The following is a 20,993-nucleotide window of genomic DNA, read 5'->3' as shown; positions in this document are numbered from 1 at the left end:
TCAGGATTTTAATATTTTTTATATTTAATGCTATTTTCATATAAGTTGAATCACCCACATGGAAACTTTTGACATGTCACATTTGACAGTACCATCTTCAATAAAACCTTGGCCCTTGGACCTGTAGTTCTACCTCTGCATTTGACCTGGGTTTGAAGCAGAGCTGTATGGCAAGACAGGTGGCATTTCCCCTGTGATGTGTCCAAGTATCTGTCTTAATTCATAAAAATCTGGTAACATGTTTTCACTCACATCTGGAGCAATGACATATGAAATGGACATAAGACAATGAAATTTGCGCACATATGAAGTCAAAGTCAGCCCCATTCTTTCAAAATCAAATAGTATGTATGTTGGCTGCATGTGAAAAATTTCACAGTTATTTATACCTGACCAATGCTGTTTAAGACCTAATTCTGTTCCCAGTGGTGTTTCCAGCAATTTTGCAAAGGATATTCTTTGGTAAAGAGAGGTAAAAGGAGAATGATAGGACACTTAAATACTAAATACTAAATATTAATTTTATTTCTATTAAAACTGATAATCTCTTTAAAAACACTTGAGATTCAACCAGTGCAAGGTATAAAAAAAGTTACAAATGTTTTGGAGTTTCTTGTCTAAAGGAATGTATAACCTTTGAGATCATTATTTATAATGCGTTTAATGTCAGAGGTACTTTTGTTCTTTCTTATGGGATTATTGCTGGTCACCTTCCTGAGATTTGAAAGACCATGAAAGATAAGCACCGTAACTATTCCTCTAAAGTATCATATCACAAATTAATAATTTGGTCCTTTTCTAAATGGATCTCTCCCCACAATTACACTAAAACACAGTGATGGGTCACAAATTCCAGGGGGTCCAACTGGTCCTGGCCTTCCTGGAGTGCCACGGTCTCCATCTTTACCAGGCTGCCCACGCTCTCCAGGACGGCCTTCCTTACTCATCCCTGGTGGACCTTCAGGACCTTAAAAACACACATGCAGTAAATAAATAAATAAATGCATTCCTATTAAAATTAAAAAGAACAAGTATGAATCCACAATACCCCTGCTCTTTGGTAAAGTATGCAGATAAAGAAAACTTCATTTCCTGCAAAAGACACTTCTTGTTACAAACTGCTTATATATTTATATAAACGACATGACATCTTATAAAGATTTTTTTAAATCACATTAAAACCACTTTAAATAAAGATAGCTTTTAAAGGAGAATATGAAAATCTGCTTTAGTACACTATTCTACTTTATCATATTATCTGGTACCACCATGGCAAGAATCAGTCCCTCTATTTCTATTTGTTTCTCTGCCTTTGGATGGGGCCCTAATATATCTTCTAAATGCCCAACTTTACATGTCGTATGCATATACTAATGTTGTGAAGAATATTTTCCCTCATTAAGCAATCCTTAAAAGTCACATGATTATATCAGGGCTCAGTTTTCAGATATAGCTGACTTCAGGATCCATCTATCATGAAACAGCAGTCTCAGATATCAATCTCCTACAGGACCTGTCTTATATTAAATAATTATTATATGGCAATTTATAAGGTGCAAGTGATGCAAGTGACAGGCATTACCCTAAAATATATTTGGTAAGTAAAATGTGTACAAAGTAGGCAAGTTTTCTGAAATTACATCAACATTTTTTCTAAACCACACTTCAAAGAGTTATTAGCATGCACTGAATCTGCACATCTGAACCATCCCTCACCTGGAGGTCCTGGGGGGCCTTGGATCCCAGGAACACCAACTCCTTGGTTGCCTTTTGCACCATTCTTCCCTGGCAGTCCTGTGAATTACCAAACACATGCATATCTTTGCACATCATTTTCATCCAACGAAGTCAGAAATCAGCATTTGATAATATTTATTGAATTTAATATGTAATATTTCAAAAGCAAATAATGGGATGCAAAACAACCCTTTTTTTGTAACCTGCACAGTGTGACTGGGTTCTAAATTATGCTAATTTCTACTGAATTTAGAGTTGATGCAGCAACAGTTAAGCAGACAGCCACTATCAGCTGAGGGAATAGATGATAAGTAATTAAGCAATTTGCTGTCATCACCTTCCTATCAGCAAAGTTTTTAATATGTTGTATAAAGGAGGTGTAAGTTTTTCAGCATAATCCCTGTGGAATACAGAATATATAGAAAATGTTTCACAACACACACAGCAGAATTAAATCTCCACCAAAGAAGTATTGTGAGATTAATACACTAGCACAACCCAGTAAATTCAGCTTCTTCATAGATACATTATCTATTTTCCCAACATTTATGGAATAACCAGAACTGCTAGTGCCAGCTCCAGAGGCAAACTGCATATTCTCCTGCTGGAGTTTAAATTACAAAGGTACTACAGGCAAATCAGCATTACATACAAAATTAATTTGGTGTGCTAGGTCACAGGTAGTAAGTCACAAAGAAAGGAAATGTTTATCAACCATTGGTCTGTTTACCATTGGCACATTACTAGCTAGCTGTTATTTCATACAGCTTTCCTGATTATTTTCATGCTACTAGTTACCAAATTATGGACTCCATCCAGTCCCTTGCTCTAGTTCCAGACTATATATGCATACATAACATAAAATCTGCAAATACATCACAGAAATCAATTGGAATGCTTGTACAGCTGAGTTACCTGAAAGCATAAACCTTAGACTGCCTAAAAAGAACCAATGAATGTTTATAAAGAAAGGAGCAAAAATTCTTTTGAGATAAAGAGAGCAAAAGGACAAAAAAAGTCAGGAAATCAAAGGAATATAAATACAAAATTTGTTGGATGTCAAAAACCAGCACAGCTAGTAAGTAGCCAGTGAATACTGTTTCTTAAAAAAGCAGAAATGAACAAGTTTGGAAGAAAAGAAATCAGAAGACATGGAAATACCTTGAAATCTATGTATACGCATATTTGAGCTAAAAAAATAATCAAAATGCAGGTAGAAACATGTACATGAGACTAAGAACTCTCTAAAAAGATCAGAACAGAGTTTATAGTACACCACAGTAGAACTGTACAATAACTATCCGGCTTTGTTCTTGTATTCTCTCTCCTGTCACGCGTTCTCTGAAGGTGGTGAAACATCCACACACTGCTCCATAGTCACAATTACTTTCAGCCAAGCAAGCCCAGCTATTCTCTTACTCCACCCTGCATTAATCCCATCCAAAACCAGAAGCAGGAACCCAAGATATAAAGGCCTTTAGCACCGTGGCACACAGACACTGTACCTCTTGTCCCACGAGCCCCAGGGCGACCCGGCATGCCCATCAGCCCTGGAACGCCGTCATTCCCTGGCAAGCCAGGAAACCCTCTGGGGCCTTCAGGGCCTCTGGGACCTGGTGGGCCTGGAAGTCCTGGGGGAGCACTTTGGGACTGACAATGGTTACAGTTTTGTAGTCTTCCACTCTGGAGAATGGCAGGCAACTGGGCTGGGAGAATTCAAACAAAAAATTGCTTAAAGTGTTGCAACAATAGAAGTATTGCCCCCAACCACTAATACAAAATCAGTTCCCTCTCTTAAGAGAATATAACACTTCTAGGAAATAAGATGGTAAAGATTGGAGCCTGTGATGTGGAAATATAGTTCTACACATATAGGAAAACAATGAATAAATAGGCAATATGGAACTTGCTTTCAAAAAAGCATTTCTGTAATTATCAGGAAACTTCTTTAGCACTTCAAACAAGGAAACAACAGTAAAGAAGCTTTCCAACTTACTTCTCAGTACATCTGAACACACCTGTCGAATAAACTCTTCTGAAAATTCCCGTGCCTGAATTGAACAGAGAACAGAGCATGCAATTCTTTCCGGTTTTTAAGGTACCCAAAATGAAAAGTCTGATGTCCTATACATACAGGTTTTCCATCTGATCCAGGTGGTCCTGGGGGTCCTCTATCTCCTGGCTGACCTCTGAGGCCAGGAGGTCCAATCAAACCCGGGACACCAGATTCTCCTTTTTGTCCACTGATGCCTCGAATGCCCGGATCTCCTTTCTCACCTTTCTGGATTGAAAAACCAATGAAAAACCAATTGTATGTTCACAGATCATTTGGAAGATAGGTAGCACCAAACAAACATCTTCTAAGAACTCTTTACTGAAGATCATCATGAAATTAATGTGATGCCAATGAAAATTAACTTGATATTGATGAGATCTATTTTGCTAAATGCACTGAAGTTTTCAGATTCCTTAGCAGCTGTTTCAGATAAAATTACCAAATACAATTAGAAATAAATTGCCTTTTCTTAACTTTCAAGATCCATTTTACTATTCATTATTAACACATGGAAGGAAGGGTTTTATTCACTTTTTCCACAGAATCAGAAGATTTCTTTATAGTATGTTAAAATTCTTAGAAGGCCAGAAAAACTGGATGTGAAATTCTGGCACCACTGAAGTTCCTGGAAAATTAAAGCCTTTTACCTTGTATCTTCAGTGTATAAGACAAAGGAAAAAATACTTTATTTCAGTTAGGGATTTTTTTTCTTCTTTTTTTCCATCTGATTTATAGTAACTGTAGTCTTTTTGCTTCACTGGAAAAGGTAAAAAAAATGCTGAAAAATATTTTTATATATCTTCACCAAAGCAATGGTTCCATTTATGGAATTACCTACTGCAATAGTTCATGTGGAACACGTGGAACACTTTCCCTGTTATGGAGCCAACAATACACCAGTATGTGCCCAAGATTAAAGTCAGTATACTACACTTGCTCCCTTATGAGTTTTTTCCTCCCTTGTTTGCTTCTGCATAATATTATCACTTGCTGAAAATTTTTTCTTTCTCCACTTCCAACTATTTTAGATGGAACTGTGAGAACAGGACTAATATATATCACAAACGTATTGAAGCAAATAATAGAATTTTGATATGCTCATGCATATGGTCTCAATAGACTTCCACTGAATTTTAAATTATGGTATTTATATTACTTTGTAACATCTCCTATAGTACTTATCAAGATTCTTCACATCAGAAAAGTTCAAAACTTCCTGTCTTGGTCTATATTAGTAACAATGCCCAGAATTCTCTACATGAATTACTACAGGGTAACAAGCTTTAAATTCAGTGTCAGATTAACCAGTTTTATGAGCTAGGCTGTAAAATCAGACAGGTACTTCATGCTCTTAACGAAACAGAGAAATGAGACAAAATGTGACAGATGTCAGCCGAGTGCCTAAGAGTGCTGCTGGAAGGGTGGCCAGTTCAGGGGCATGACCTGAACAGCAGCCCATACCTTCAAAAGTCATTCATTAATTCAGATACAACTTCTTCCAAAGTTGTAGTTGTAATTTATTTTCTTGATATTCTCATCTTGAATGTTGTAGTCACAGAGAAGGGATCCTCTTAGCTACCTCATGTAGATTTGTACTTGCTCATTTTTAATACATAATTGCAAAGGTGTTTTTTTCATTTAAACAGTCAGCAAGGATCAGAGATAAGTACATGGTGCTTATGTAGCTACCTATGGCTATACTAGAAAAAGTATGTGCTGAAGTCTGAAATCATCTTGGGTTTATAGCTAGAAGAGGTTTTGTTTTGGTTCTATTTAAATTTTAATTCCTCTTACCCCTGTGGACTATATTTGCATAAAAGACTTGCAAGCTGAGCTAGCTGAACCAAATGTTCAGCTAGCTCAACCAAATGTTAGAGGGGCTAGAATGCATTAAGAACCAGAGAACACTGGGGAAATAGCATCTACTGTAGAACAACATTAGAGGCAAGAAGCCAGCATAAAAACACCAGGAGAAAATGTTGGAGGCATCAGCAGAACTGCCTGAAGAACTTGCCAAGAAACAACTGAAACTGTAGAGGGAAAATTTTCCACAGTATATCTTGGTGTTTTAATGCTCAGCCACATCCATGTGAGGCCTTGTTTGCTGACCCTTGCTATTGGCAAAGAAAAGCAAAGAAAGGAAAACAGCTCAGTGAGTGCTGAGACTTACAGGCTGAAGAAACTTATTAGAAATCAGAGTCTAACAAAAAACATATTTTAGAGAAATGGAAAATAAACTAGTTTTGTAGGTTTGATAAGTAAACACAATGACATCATTACAGCTTAATACATATTACGATATAATTTAAATTAATTTCCAGTAGAAATATTTTATACTTAAGGAGACTAATTCAATAGCATACAAAGAATCTTTTACCACTTTTGACAATAATTTAGTAAAACACCTATAAGCTAAACTGCAACTAAAGAATTCCTAACAGAAGCATATGAAACAACTTATATGTTAAAATGGATAAAATAATTTAATTATCAGAATGAAACTTCCAGCTAATGTATCCAGCTACTGATATAAAGCAAGAATGCTTTAAGGAAAAAGGTTGAACAAACAATATCTAAATAAATCTGAAGAAGAATTTGATTAATGGGAAAGTGTATACTCTGATTTTACAAAATATTGAAATAAACAAATAATAACCAACAAAATTATTACTTTAAATACCAATTTTTAAACAACATGCAACACAATGATTCTTTGTCTTTGGTTATTTCCTCTATTCAACCAATCCCTTCTTTTTTTGTTGGTTGGTTTCTTGGCTTTTCAATTCTCTTAAAGTATACGTTTGGATTTAATAACTTTTAATGAAATGTATATCTCATTCTGTCTCTTTATAACTAATACTTCTTTGATATTTTTCAATTTCTCCCCTGTTGCTTATAGACATGTGAGTACAGATGACTAAACACACATTTTACAGATCACCTAATTTGCAGAAACAAAAGGAGTAATTTTGTAATGCTGTATTTATCATTGCAAAAATACGTACCTCTCCTCGTTCTCCACTCAATCCTTCTACTCCCTTTAAAAATAAGATGAAAAAGAAATTTAAAATGTACGTTGAGCCAAATTACTTGGAATAAAAAATTAATATTTTTTGTCCTTTGTTTTCAGTAATCAATCACAAATGGTAATTTTTAAAGATTCTCTGATTGCTACAGTACAAAAAACAAAGCTATATATAATGATAAAAAATTTATATCAGGGTGAATGAACAGTTCAGTATTACCTTTAATATCATGTACCTAGAGCATAAGTTGGGAATATATCAAACCTATTATAAACATATAAACATAATATAGATTTAAGAGAAAAAATCTTATTTGCTTTACAAAAGAAATAGCATGTGTCCTAGCAGAAGTAAACTCCTGATTCAAACTGTTTAATACCATCTTACTAGGCAGAAATTAATTTCAGAGCCTTGGAAATACAGATGGTATTAGCCTTAGAATACATATGGTAAGGCAGATTTTGCATGCTATCAAATTATTTTGGTGTCATTGCTGCCAAGTGATTCAATGGTGTTACTGACCATTACGTCCCACAGCAAGATGGCAGTTCACTTTTCTGATTCACTCTTATGGACAAGGAAATCTGTAGGGTGTCTTGGAGTCTTGAGAATTCTTGGAAAGATCTTTTGCTGTCTACTACATGACTGATTTTTTCTGTTCCTGACCAAGCCAGATAAGCATGGGAAACAATTGTAGACTTAGTCTGTATTATTTTTTCAGCTTTCTCCAAAAAAAAGAAAGCAAGCAAACAGCAATTCAGTTGCATCATTCTATCTGGAAAAAAATAAGTTTTCTTTCACTATCACTTTGTTTTCCCTTATGACTAAAATAATAAAGATATTAAAATTTGCCCATTATTTGCAAAAAAAAAACAAAAACCCAAAAAACCAGAAAGTTTAAATTGTAAAAATGTCGATCTAGGAAATTATATTTGGTTAAGTCAATGACCTGTCTTTAGTTTAAACTATTTCTTTATTAAAAAATGTGGTCAGGTTTAACAATGAACTATTTTCAACCTACATATCTCTGAGAGTGTTAACTAACATGCAGTCTAGATTCCCTGCCCAGAATCCCCAGGAACTGGGTCCATCTGGCTAGACAGGCAGCTGTATCAATGTTGTAATTCTGAAAAAAGCAACCGTGGCTTCCTTCCAAGTCTAGTTTTAGATATGTACCTCTGAAAAATACTTCTCTGTTCAGACATGACATAGATTATGCAGTTAACAAGTATTTATAAATACTAACAGCTATTTCTGCAGAATAACAAGATCGCCAACTATGACACAATCAGAATACACTGGCCTAGAGTTAAAGAGAAACAACTGGATCTCACTGATTTACAGCTGAAACAGGAAACATCTGTAATTTATGAGCACAGAAAATGTCAATAATGACTCCCAGTATAGTCTAGGAGGTAATGAACTGTATGAAAGTGTAGCATAGTGCATGAAAATCTTAACATCTCAACTATCACTCTTATAACCTTTGCACAAAAGCCACTATTTGCTGTGATCTGCATTTTATATTACTTGTAACTATTTTATAAAAATATTCTATAATGAAGGCTTTACTACAATAATAAAAAAATGCACTTATGGTCTGTTTCTCAAAGTATCACAGAACACAGAAACATGTAGGTTGGAACTGACCTCCTTGGATTCAACTTCCTTTGCAGAACAGATGCAGCTTGATCAATTCAACAGGTTGCTCAGACAAGTTTTGCCACAATATCTATGAACAACCTGCTCCAGTATTTGACCACCCTCAAAGCAAAATGTTTTTCCTGGATATCAAGTTCCTGTGTTCCAATTCATGTGCATTTCCTCTCCTCCCTCAAGCATGCACAGCTGAGAGAAGTGCTGCTCCATCTTCTCTGTATGTTATAGCTGTTATTTTAAAAATACTAAGAGTATTTAAGAGGCAACTTATGTAACTATGTTATCATATTACACATAAATATATTTCACCTCAAGCAAAGGCCTATATGTGTTGATGGAAAAAGTGTTAAGAAACAAATATTAATCATGGCCTCAAGCTAGGATCACTATGGCTCTCTTGAAGTAGGATCACTGTTTGAACAGTACCTGTAAGCCTGGATTTCCTTGTCTTCCTTTTTCTCCTTTCAGTCCCTTCAGAAAAGAAGCACATTTTATAAAATATAGATTTATCTGGCACATGTTATTAAATTATGAAAAAAATAACACAAGGAGCTAAATACTAAAACCTCATTCTAAATCAGGACAAATCAACCCAAAAAGTTACTCTTCAAAGAGATCAGAGCAGAAACCATGAAGAACAAAATTTCTACCCTGAACACAGAGGAACCAAGCCAGGATCCAAGTAATAACAAAACTATTTTCTTTTTCTTGTAAGTATTTCCACGATTTTAGATAGCAAGGAGGAAAATCACACATGCTAATAGTAAAGTAGGTAGGCAGAGGCCAGGTGGAGTTACTTTGACTGCATTTCTGTGTTCTGTTCTGCAGGCAGGGACAGAATGCATTCTGTGACAGGGAAATTCCTCCTCTGGGGCAGCAGCACAACCTGCACCCTGTGCCTGCACCATTGCTGGGAGCACACAGCTCTGCACCAAATGCCAACAGCCTTCTCAGGTCCCCAGAAATGCAGATTTCCTTGAGGGAGAGTTACTGCTGCTATTCAAGTTAACCTTCTGTGGAGTTTAATCTTAAAAAAAGCCCTGCCTAAATTAATACCTAAGACTTGTATAAATAGCAATGCCAGATGATTTAATTAGAAACAAAGTTGATATACCTGGATACCAGTGTCACCTTGGTTTCCTTTCTCCCCCTGTAAAAATTAGAAGAAAGGTCTCCATTTAAACATGAGTCACCTCTAAAACATGTAGTCTGTGCTTTAATTCAACACAGTAATTACAAAAGAAACAGCTATCTCTTTCTTATACTGAAAGAAAGCAAATCACTTTATCCTCATGTACACAAAAAAGTCCAGAAAGCTATACTAAGAAAGGACTTAGTCATTAAAACAACATCAAAAAGAAAGTGGATGCTCACATACCAAGCAAAAAGTTAAAAGATACAACATAATGAGGTGGCAAGTCTAGCAGGATTTTATCTTCTCAGTGTACGGAGTGGAGAGGATGTAGGCAGGAAGAGAGGCAATGTTTCTTATGGGTTAAATTTTAGCTGAATGCACCACTGCATGCGCAAGTTATGCAAAACACGAAAGTATTTTTTCACCACAAACACCTCTATATTTAAATTCAATCACAATATTTAAGGACGAAGCTCCATTTTGACTCACTTTTTTGCCTCAAAATGTTTAAAGTTAATAATAATGAGGGGATTGGCAATCAGATGGTGTAAATGGTGCTTAGAAGTCAGGTATGGAGTTTTATCAACTTGTCTGAAGACCACCTAATTGACACTGGAGAGAAACAGGCAGTGTATGAAAACTATTCACTCTAATTAAAAACAGAGGTATAAAATATATACACTGAAAATGTGGCCATCTCTCTTCATTAATTGAAAAGGAAACAAAGTTATGGGAAATGGCTCTTACTCTAACTCTGACATCTTATGTCTAAATAGACATAAATCAAAATGCTGAACCATGAACATAGCAGCTCATGGAACAAAAGACAGATCTGTTGGGGGGGGTGTGCAAAACTGCATTTAATAAAAAAATAATTAGAATGGAGATTTTGGGGTCTATTTTGTCAGCTTTCTTGCAAGAGCCAAAATTTTGCCTGTTTGGTTGGTTTGGTGGTTTTTGGTTGGTTTTTTTTTTTTGGGGGGGGGGAGGGGGGAGGGAGGACAGTGAAAAATAAAAGAATATTTAGTTAAATGTGAACAGTAGTGAAAAGGAGACTTTTGCCATGGCAAATATTTACCTGATTGAAAATCCCAGAACATAAAAGACATTTATGCCACCTGTAGTATTTTGTTGCATTGTACTTGAAAGTAAAATATTCTGTTGTTTCAAGTTTTGAAATCATCTATAGCTGAAAGTTTTCACTTTTACTGCCAGATGCCCAAACTGTGCTTTTCTTCCTGAATAATTCCAGTATGTCATTGGACTTATAACTCCAGCTAACTTGCATCTTCATATAAAATAAATGACCTTTTCAAAGGCTTCTTCAGTTTAAAATTTAGAGAAGTTCCATAAATTTTAACAAAATCATCTTTCATAAAATATTATCTTAGTACACATGCTTTACATAACCCTGAGATATTGAATTGAATATATAGTGATAATGAAACTAATTAAACTATTATTATGACCCTGAATCCATTCTCTAGTCAATGTAAGGCATGTCCACATATGTGTCTACTGACATGAGAAGTACTCCAGTACATGTAACACGTGTATATGAGGCTGGCATATCTGACACTGGACATACAAGAAACGTGTGCCTTCTGGAGCAGAGCATGAGCTCTCTTGGAATACTTCTGCATGGGGTTTTCATAAAACTTGAATCATAACACCATCCTTCTATCTTACTGTCTCTTTACCCTTCAACCTTTCTCTTCTTATGAAAGTGACATGCCTGATTTAATTCTATTTCTTTAATGCCCTATTGGGTCTGGCTGAGAAGGAGTTCATTTTGTCCATAGCATCCCTCATGGTGCTGTGCTTTGCAATGGTGGCTAGAAAGGTGTTGATAACACACCAATGCTTTGGGTATTGCTGAGCAGAGCTTCCTGCAACATCAAGGCTCTCTCTCCAAATCCCTGCCTTTTCCTGCAAGCTAGGGCAAGATCTCAGGTGGAGACACAAATTCAGGCTAGGTGGAGAAGGGATTGAGAGCAGCCCTGCAGAGAAGGACTTGTTCATGCTGATAGATGAGAAACTTAACATGACCCGGCAAGGTGCACTTCCAGCCCAGAAAGCCAACTGCATCCTGGCCTGCATCAAAAGCAGTGTGGCCAGCAGGGCAAGGGATGCAATTCTCCCCCTCCACTCCACTCTCCTGAGACTCCACCTGCGTCCAGCTCCAGGGCCCCCAACATAAGAAGGACATGGATCTGGTGGACCAAGTCCAGCAGAGGGCCATGAAGATGATTAGACTGGAGCAACTCTCTCATGAAGACAGACTGAGAGAGCTGGGTTTGCTCAGCCCAGAGAAGAGAAGGCTCTGGAGAGACCTTAGAGCAGCCTTCAAGCACCTAAAAGGGGCTTAGGAAAGAGCTGGAGAGGTACTTTCCACAAGGGGCTGTAATGATAGGACAAGAGGGAATGGCTTCCAACTGGAATTAGGTTTATTAGGATAAAATTCCTTATTTTGAAGGTTGTGAGGCACTGAGATAGGTTGCTCAGAGAAAGTGTGGATACCTCCTCCCTACAGGTGCTCAAGGCCAGGGTGGATGGGGCTTTGAGCCACCTCATCTAGTGGAAGGAAGTGTCCCTGCCCATGACATGGGGGTTGGAACTAGATTATCTTTGAGACACAGCCATTCTATGGTTCTATGACATAGCCAGGGCAGATGAAACTAAGGGATATTCTTATTCCCTAAACTGAAAGGGATATTCCATACCATAAGATGTCTGCTTAGCAATAAAAGCTAAAGGAAAGGAGAGGAAGTTTCATTATTGTGACATTCGTCTTCCAAACTGAAGTGTACTGAAGTCCTGCTTGCCAGGAATGTGTGGGACAACACATACTGACAGAAAGCAGAGAATAAATATTCTGTTTTACTTTGCTTTCACACATGGTCTTTCCTTTTGCTTTATTAAACTGCCTTTATACTGACCCATGAGCTTTCTCCTATCTTATTTTCTTGATTTTTTTCCCTGTCCTGCTTAAGAGGGGAGTGATGGAGCAGCTTGGTGGGCACCTGGCATTCATCCACTGTCAACTCACTACAAATGCCTTCACATTGAGGACTTTATCCTTCAGAAGAAAATTTTCAGGATGGACATATTATTGTTTTAAATGTGTCCAACTGTTATCTAATAATAATGATATATTTAGAGAAAGGATTTTCTAAAATAATGATCACTTACAAGAAAATTACTTCCAAAAAAAGATGCAATTAATGTAAAACTGGGAAAAAATACTTACCTTTAATCCCTGGGTACCAGGAATGCCTGGGTATCCTGGTTCACCTGGAGCCCCTGGTACTCCTAGATCTCCCTGAGTAATACAATAGCTTTGTGTCAGTGATGTGCTGTGTGTAAAAACACACACTGCATGTTTCTCAAGGCCACATGATACACTTTGGCTATGATATTTTGAAATTTTACAGCTGAAGATGATTCAAATGTCTGAAGGAGTTTTGAAGGGACGGTGAATATAGGGAAGCCACATTCAGTAACTATTTTTATTCTCTTTTAAAACAGTTGATGTTTCAAAATAACACAAAAAAAAACTACCTCAAGTAACAACACTTGCAGGTTTGAACTTAATGAGTATCTGATTTTCACAGCCTAAAATCTAGTATAAAATTAATCAAAGGGATTCTGATGCAATTAGATGTTAACTAATATCTTACTGTGAAACCAACTGTCTTTTAATGAACATGGGGAAATAAGGGAAAATTAGTACATCAAGAAGAAGTAAATTAATCCCTTCTTTAACTAGAACACTGCCAGAATCATATTTACCTTGGCTCCTGATGATCCTGGTTTTCCCTGTATTCCTGGTTCACCTTTATCACCCTAAATAACAATGTGAGGGATACATCATTATGTTTTGTCACATGTGGTATGTCTAGCAAACATAAACAGACACTGCTAAGAAACTGACTCTTAAAATGGGCCCAGGTAGCGACTGAAAGGCTGAAGTTCTTCTCCATTACAAGAAGCCTGAAGGTTTAACTTTCTCTCAGGAAAGATGAGATACTGATGACAAAACCTGATCTGCCAGCTTCTGCACACCTGTCCCATCTCCACCTGCCTCATTTGCCTCACACAGTCACACCAAGGTTGTGTGTACGGACCTCACATTTCCACCATCTTATTTAATTGTCTAAGTCAAAATACTTATGTATGTTCTGGCTTTTATCACAGCCTATGGAATTAGACATATATTCAGCAAGAGGATTTGCTTTGATCTAAGAATTACTGACTACATCATGATGGACTTCTGTAAGAATGAGCTTATTAAGAGCAATTCTCTAAGAAACAGCTTATATTCTAAGTGAGATAAATATACAAAATAAAAGCATTTTTCACAGAAAAAAATATGCAGCTAATTAATTTTTAGTTGTATCAAGGGTATTCAACCTTACTGACCATAGAAAACATTAATACTTTCAAAAATGATACTGTCAGTATACAATTATAAATAAATGCATATGCACTTTTGGATGTAGATTAATGTACGGGGGAAAGAGATCTAAATGTAAATGCTAAGTTAGGGAAATGGATTCTGTATTCCTAAATATTCTTTAGGACATACAATTCAATACTTACTTACAATTTAATCCAAAACTCATTTTGGATTAAATAAAGAAGTTACACTAACCAATCTGAATTTGTAGTACTTATTTTAGCTTTTGAGAACATTGGTAAAATTAGCTCTTGCTGTAGCTGCAGTGCAATCAATAAAGTTACATCTGAAATAAGTTTGGCTCCTTGGGTGGAAGAAACAGCACGTCACATTATTGAACACAATTAAAATATAAATAAATGTAACATGGGAAAGTTCAGATGTATATAGAGAATTATCTGGTTTCCAGCATTGCAGAAGATTTTCCAGGACTGTAAAGCTGAAACAAAGTCTGACAATTTCCACAACTGCTAAAAACCTCACGGGATGACAGGCACCATTTACTGAGTTATATTAACCTCTCTTAAGCCTGAACTATCGTAAAAGGTAACACAGGGAAAATCATACAGCTGCTCACCAATATTCAATACACAAAAAATGAGCTGCAAAATCTTGGCACTGCCCAGATCAAATCTGCATACAAAGCAGTCATTTATCAAGGTCACAAGCAAATTAAGTCAAACACTTACCTTAGGCCCAGGAGCTCCAGGTAGACCAAGTGAACCTTCGGGTCCCATCAAACCCTATTTATTTATGAAAAAAAGAGAGATGTTTCTGTACTAAAACAGAGGAATAATGATCTTGGTATTGAGTTAGTAGTATCATTATTTCTTTAGTGAATTAAACAGTAAATTCAATGTCTTTTATCTTATTACTATACAGGCTACAGTTTTGATACAGCACAGTGGATTATTTAGACCTTCTATGGTCTGAGTGACCACAGTACACCTTCTAATGAAGGACTACTGTGCAATAGAAAAAAATCATGCAGGCGAAATGAACAGGCTGCCATGGAATACTCATGAGAGAAAAACTCTTCAACTCAAGACCCAGTCTGTAATGCATCCTTAGTCATAACTGAAAGTGACACAAAAGTTTCTTGTGTTCTGTTTAGGGTTTCCAAAATCAACAGAAGTATTTGTGGCATTTCATAATTCTCTTTCTCCTTTCTCTCTCACAATGAGTCAAGTTGTGACAACCTTGAAGGGACTGCATGTCCCTCTAAGGTTGTCATAACTTGACCCATTGTGCAAATTTTGTGGAGATTTATCAGGAGCAATTAATTTTGGGGCCACACCTTTGTATCTTCTGCAAAATCTTCAGAGTTAAACTACTCATTCAAGAACCCAATAGCTTCTGCCATTTCAGATCATGACACTTCAGCACATGTACAAAGCCAAAACAACCTCTTGGACTCCACAAATGGAATCACGTTCATAAAGGCATGTTCCCTACCTAAAATAAGAGCTAAAGAGTATTAAATCATTAAAGGGCTGACTTCCTTAATTTCTGTTTAAAGCTAGTCTCAAGTATACTTTAGAAAAGAAATCCTTCTTTGAAATCATACTTTCCAGGAAGGAATTCCCATTAATCACATTTTCCACATCTGGTGTTAACAATTCTTTATTTCACCACTTCATCTCACTTCACTTTTAGTCTAGAACTGCATGCTTCAATAAAATCAATATATTATTATTGTTATACTTGGACTTGCTTAAATATTGTGAAATATAATCTGCAATAAGAGCAGCATAAAATAAAGGCATAATGATACAGAAAGTCAAACAATTAAGGCCTAGAAATCTAACTTGTCAGAGATTAAATTTTATCAATTATTCCAACTGATAATATTTTCAAAATTCACTGTTATTACTGTTATTTAATCTTTGCTTTCATATAAATAAAAAAAAAATCACCTTCTATTTAGTAATACATGTTAGGAACAATTCACTCCCACGACATTATCGCAGCTCAGACTTCTTCCAAAAGTCACGTGTAATCAAAACCAGATATAATTTCTCATACAAGTAACAATGCAGCTTTGCAAAAAAAATTAAACTTTATCTGTTTATAACTAAACTAAAACTTAAAGGGTGTCTTTGTTTCCACAATAGAAGAGAAAATTCAGAATAGAGCAAGAAGTAATTCTCTGTAGCCATTGTTTTCAGAAATTTATCAGTTTTCTGGTATTTCACCTGCGCTTTATTATTAACCAAAGATTAATACAAATTAACCACAGATTAACTCATGTTTCTTGCCTGCTTTATGATAAGAAAATACTGGTTACCAAAACTTTCCATCAATAAATATAGCAACTTATTCTTTAGGCCACAGACACTCTACCACCATACTAGATCATTTCTAGTGAAATCCACATCAGTCTTTGGGTTACAGAAGTGGCCTATGCTCACCAAAAATGTCCCTCATTTGTTTTATCTTATACAAAGCAGAAATACTATAGGTACAGAATAGCTTATTTTTTTTTTTTTTAAGTTAAATCAGCTATGTATCCACATTGGCCTGCAAACACACACCAGAGAAGGCAAATGAGAAAACACATTTAGTATAATTAAAGGTCAAGAATACATCTGCAGGAAAAGGAGAAATAAAGTCCATTTTTCCTGGTTTCCTTTTTTACACTTTCATTACTAGGCCATATTTGACTAGTTTTGTTTAAATAATTACATGGAAATGACTAAATGAAATCAGCACACTGCAAGAAGGAAACTTTCAGATGCAATATAGGAAAAGCTTATGAACATAATCTAAAAACTATAAAAAATTAGAGGAGAAAAGAATGTCCTGAACAAAAATGTACAACAAGAACATAAAATATATTATTGTTATCCTATTTTGAAGAGCTGACATTATATGTCAGGTAAATTAATAAATTGTTGGTGTTGGCAATGCAATAGGGATAGTGATTACTGAAGAAGAGCTTGTTACTGAAAAATTTTCCCAAGCTATTAATAGACCATCCACAAGCTTTCCATCTGTGTTTTCTGGAACAAACATATTCAGTGTGACTAATACAAGGAAAATCCCACTATCTTTCTGGTTTAAATTCCCTAATGCCATATAACATATTCACATATTCCATGCATCAATCTCCTACTTAATTTATCAGGTGACAAAAAAAAATACATTAAATGAATTGACAGGAAAGAGAAATAAATTATTTTCAAGTGTATCATGAACCAGATGTTATTTATCTAAATAAAATTTGAAGAAAATATGGTAGGTGAGTTAAATAAATATGAGCACTTTGGAATCCCACAAGGCTTTACTGGAGTTGATGATACAGCCTGCCCTCTAGCATTTTGCTCAGCTTTGCTCAGAAAGAAATGGAGAAAGAAATGCCAGTAACAGGCAACAAAAATAGTTAGGAGGCACAGGTTAGAGAACAAATGTTTATGTGTTAACTAAGAGTAGGGACATTTAAACTTCCAGTTCAGGCAGTGTTTCATCCAAATTTGTTCTGGACAACTGCAATAACTGATTGTCAATGAGATCTATTTTTCCAGAGATCTTTAAAAGGTAGCTGGAAAAGTCCTCAAATTTCATGAAAAGAAAATTAACCAGTGTACTCTATATAAAAAAGGCATTCTGACAGCTGTAATGTAGCGATTGTGCCTGTGGTAGTCAGGAAAGGAAGAGATGCTGTTTGGATACTGGGTAAGTATACTGTGTAGGAAATGCAAAATGTACTGGGTGACAGAGTAGCCCAGAGATTTTAAAATTCCAAACTAATTACAATTTCTGTCTCCAACAAAAATTGGGAAGGGAAGGGAAGGGAAGGGAAGGGAAGGGAAGGGAAGGGAAGGGAAGGGAAGGGAAGGGAAGGGAAGGGAAGGGAAGGGAAGGGAAGGGAAGGGAAGGGAAGGGAAGGGAAGGGAAGGGAAGGGAAGGGAAGGGAAGGGAAGGGAAGGGAAGGGAAGGGAAGGGAAGGGAAGGAAGGGAAGGGAAGGGAAGGGAAGGGAAGGGAAGGGAAGGGAAGGGAAGGGAAGGGAAGGGAAGGGATACCATGAGGAACACCCCAGCACACCAGTGTGTAAATGATGCTTAGGTTAGTAGCTACTTTCATACCCAGATGGCTGATTTGGCATGCAGTGACATGTAATTACACAGGACTGCACATACCAAGGTGGTCAAACATACGTGTTGCTAATCTCCATCCAAACAAGGATTCTCTTCAGGGAACAGGGAATACTGCAGTGGGATGTAAGCCCAAGTAATTTTGGTTTCAGGTCTGACCTTACACACTCTAGAGGATGATAACCTTAGCTAGGATGTTAAAGAGAGTCATCAAGAAAGACAGAGGATTAAAAGGTCCACATGGACATCCTTGGCATCCTCTTCCTTCAAGGTTCCTCTCATCCAATCAAATGAGGCAGAAGCCACTGTAACACCCCTGCAGTCCCTGAAAGTAGGAAAGAATGGTCCCTGAAAAGATTATTCCTGTCATGCAAGGAAAAGTAGCTACTAAGATGGCCTTAATGTGACAGTACTCACGACTGAGAAGCAAATATCAAGGCCCTTTTAGAGAACCACTGAGTATTCTGTATTTGTCCTTGTAAATATGTACTACTTCCACTTTTAACACTGCAAAGGGACATCAGAACCCCCTTTGTCTACCAAAATGGATGAAATCCAGCCTGACTACTGTATGTCAAGAAGTTCACTGATGAAGATTTTCATAGGGAAAGACCTCAAAAAATGAGAGAGATCAATCATGAGACAGGCAAGTTATTAAACTGAAAAATACAATCTCTTAACAATTCTCAGAATCCAAGAACCTATAAAAACATAAACTCACCTCTTGTCAAAATATTCAGAAGCTTGAATTAATGGCAAAGGTAACAAAGAAACAACCGTTCACAGCTTTCAGTCAGAATTTCCATGCTGCTAATATGTCATTGAGCTAAAAACTTACATTTACCATAGACTTGCCTTCCAACCTGTAAATGCTAGTTTGCTCCTGTATTTACCATTGCATGTTTGTTTATGACAAGCATAGAATGGCAACACCACAGTTATTTGTTCATAATAACACAATTTTGAAACTTACAGTATCTCCTGGTGACCCTTTTGCTCCCGGTTGACCTGGCGGTCCAATTTCACCCTGTATTTTTTACATAAAGAGAAAAATTCTATGACTAATGTATGTATACTTAACATTTTTTTAATATATTCTTTAACTATGCAGATTTAATTAGTTAAGATTGTTTCTCAATGTATTAGGAAATTAGCATGGTTCCTTTTAAACTATTCATTCTTTCTGGAGTAGTTAAAGTAAAACCTAATAAGAGATTTTTAAATGTGCCATGAATTGTCTCCATTCTTTTGCAGCATGATTTGATGTTATAAAACCCCACTATGAAAACTCTTATCTAAGCCTGAACCCTTAGTTTGGAATGGGTATATATAGTATAGGTTTTAACTGTGTTTTGAACAACTAATAGTACCTTTTGTCCTTTTGCTCCTTGATTTCCAGGAATTCCAGGAATTCCCTGAGAAGGAAAAAGAAAATCTTTTAAATATGGGGAATAATTTCACCAGAAATTTTTTAGCATTTGCCTAAAAGATTTGGGTTCAAAATATGAGCAGGGACAAATAAAACAAAACAGAACAGAACATAACAAAACAAACAACAACAAAAATACAAAAAAAAAACCAAAAACAAACAAACCAAGAAAAACCAAAAAAAAGCCAACACCAAAAAAATCCCAAGAATAAAAAATCCCTCAAAGGACCAAAAACACATAGGAGAAAGAGCTTCAGCTGGAAACATGCAGACTACTGTAGAGATACGGTGAAACACTAATGTTGAAGTGTTCCCCACTGCTTTTGTTGCAGTAGCCCATGTCTACTGCTCAGTAGGCTCATATGCTCTTGCTTGCCCCAAAACCCTGACTGACACATGGAAAGGAACCACTTTACAATATCCATAAGATTTCCCACATAAATTAAAGCAAAGCCCTGGTCAACGGGACCATCAGCATCACAGATCATATTATCTAAAATACAGTGACTTTAAAGAGACAGATACAGTTTTCCTTTATGTATACTAGCTTCCACCTTCATAAATACTTGAAGATCTCTGCCATTTCCTCAGCATCATGCTCATTCAGCTCTACAGTACATCTCACACTTTTCTAACAGTGATAATTTAATTGAATGTGATTCAGGTTAAAACAGACCTCTGTATAGCTTAATGCAGAAGTCTATATTCAGTTATTCGATTTTTTCTCTCAAGTAAAAACTATTCATTCAAATTTTTTGGACAGACAATGTCCTACTTGTACCATAACTAATCTGCAGCAAGAATTTGGCTTACAGGCTTTACATTTTAATCTAATATTAAAAATAACATGTTGTAGTGAGGACAAGACAACTGTTCTAGACACCACTGAAACAAATGTATTCTATGGGAAAACATAACATGAATGCAACAGCCATAACCTAACAGTTTCCATATGAATACATCTGTGCAAAAGATAGTCCCACTGTTTTGCAGTTTACACCCACTTTTAGTAAATAATGACCCCACAAAGTAGAAACAGTTCATTGGTCAATGGCACATGAGTTAACAATTACATCCTGAGCATTTTACAGACCATTAAAAATCTGATGTACCTATCATTAAAGGAAGAGATCAAATAATGCAATAAAAATAACTTGAAAATAATGCCTCATACTGAGACTTCCAATCACATTATGTTATATAACTCTTCTTAACTTTTGTTAAAAAAAACCTTCTTAGATCTTTTGCACAAATAAAGAGATGGGAAATAGGGCATGTTTGCCACCACATTTAGGAATTTCCAGACCCATTGGTGAGTTCTGAATATAATTATTTAATATAATTATAATATTTAATAATGTAGGGGTTTTTTTCTGTAGCTGTAAAATATAAAACCA

General features: G+C 36.1%; 1 protein-coding gene across 2 annotated transcripts in view; it reads right to left on the bottom strand.

Annotated features, from left to right (window-relative positions):
- Positions 1–694: 694 nt before the first annotated feature.
- COL21A1 (collagen type XXI alpha 1 chain) overlaps positions 695–20,993 on the bottom strand; it is a 65,280-nt gene continuing 44,981 nt past the window's right edge. For both annotated transcript variants that reach the window (XM_064710113.1, XM_064710112.1), the window contains 13 exons: positions 19,538–19,582; positions 19,141–19,194; positions 14,762–14,815; positions 13,406–13,459; positions 12,864–12,935; positions 9,593–9,628; positions 8,905–8,949; positions 6,799–6,831; positions 3,872–4,018; positions 3,734–3,788; positions 3,243–3,443; positions 1,717–1,794; positions 695–967 (listed from right to left, as the gene is read on the bottom strand). In XM_064710113.1, the coding sequence (XP_064566183.1) occupies positions 780–967; positions 1,717–1,794; positions 3,243–3,443; positions 3,734–3,788; positions 3,872–4,018; positions 6,799–6,831; positions 8,905–8,949; positions 9,593–9,628; positions 12,864–12,935; positions 13,406–13,459; positions 14,762–14,815; positions 19,141–19,194; positions 19,538–19,582 (1,062 nt within the window). In that variant the 3' untranslated portion in view covers positions 695–779. The remainder of the gene's footprint in view (positions 968–1,716; positions 1,795–3,242; positions 3,444–3,733; positions 3,789–3,871; positions 4,019–6,798; positions 6,832–8,904; positions 8,950–9,592; positions 9,629–12,863; positions 12,936–13,405; positions 13,460–14,761; positions 14,816–19,140; positions 19,195–19,537; positions 19,583–20,993) is intronic.

Source organism: Zonotrichia leucophrys, chromosome 3 (assembly GCF_028769735.1).
Source record: "Zonotrichia leucophrys gambelii isolate GWCS_2022_RI chromosome 3, RI_Zleu_2.0, whole genome shotgun sequence".
NCBI classification, from domain to species: Eukaryota; Metazoa; Chordata; class Aves; order Passeriformes; family Passerellidae; genus Zonotrichia; species Zonotrichia leucophrys.
The sequence above is the reverse complement of the archived record's forward strand: the minus strand, read 5'-3'. Positions and strand labels throughout refer to the sequence as shown.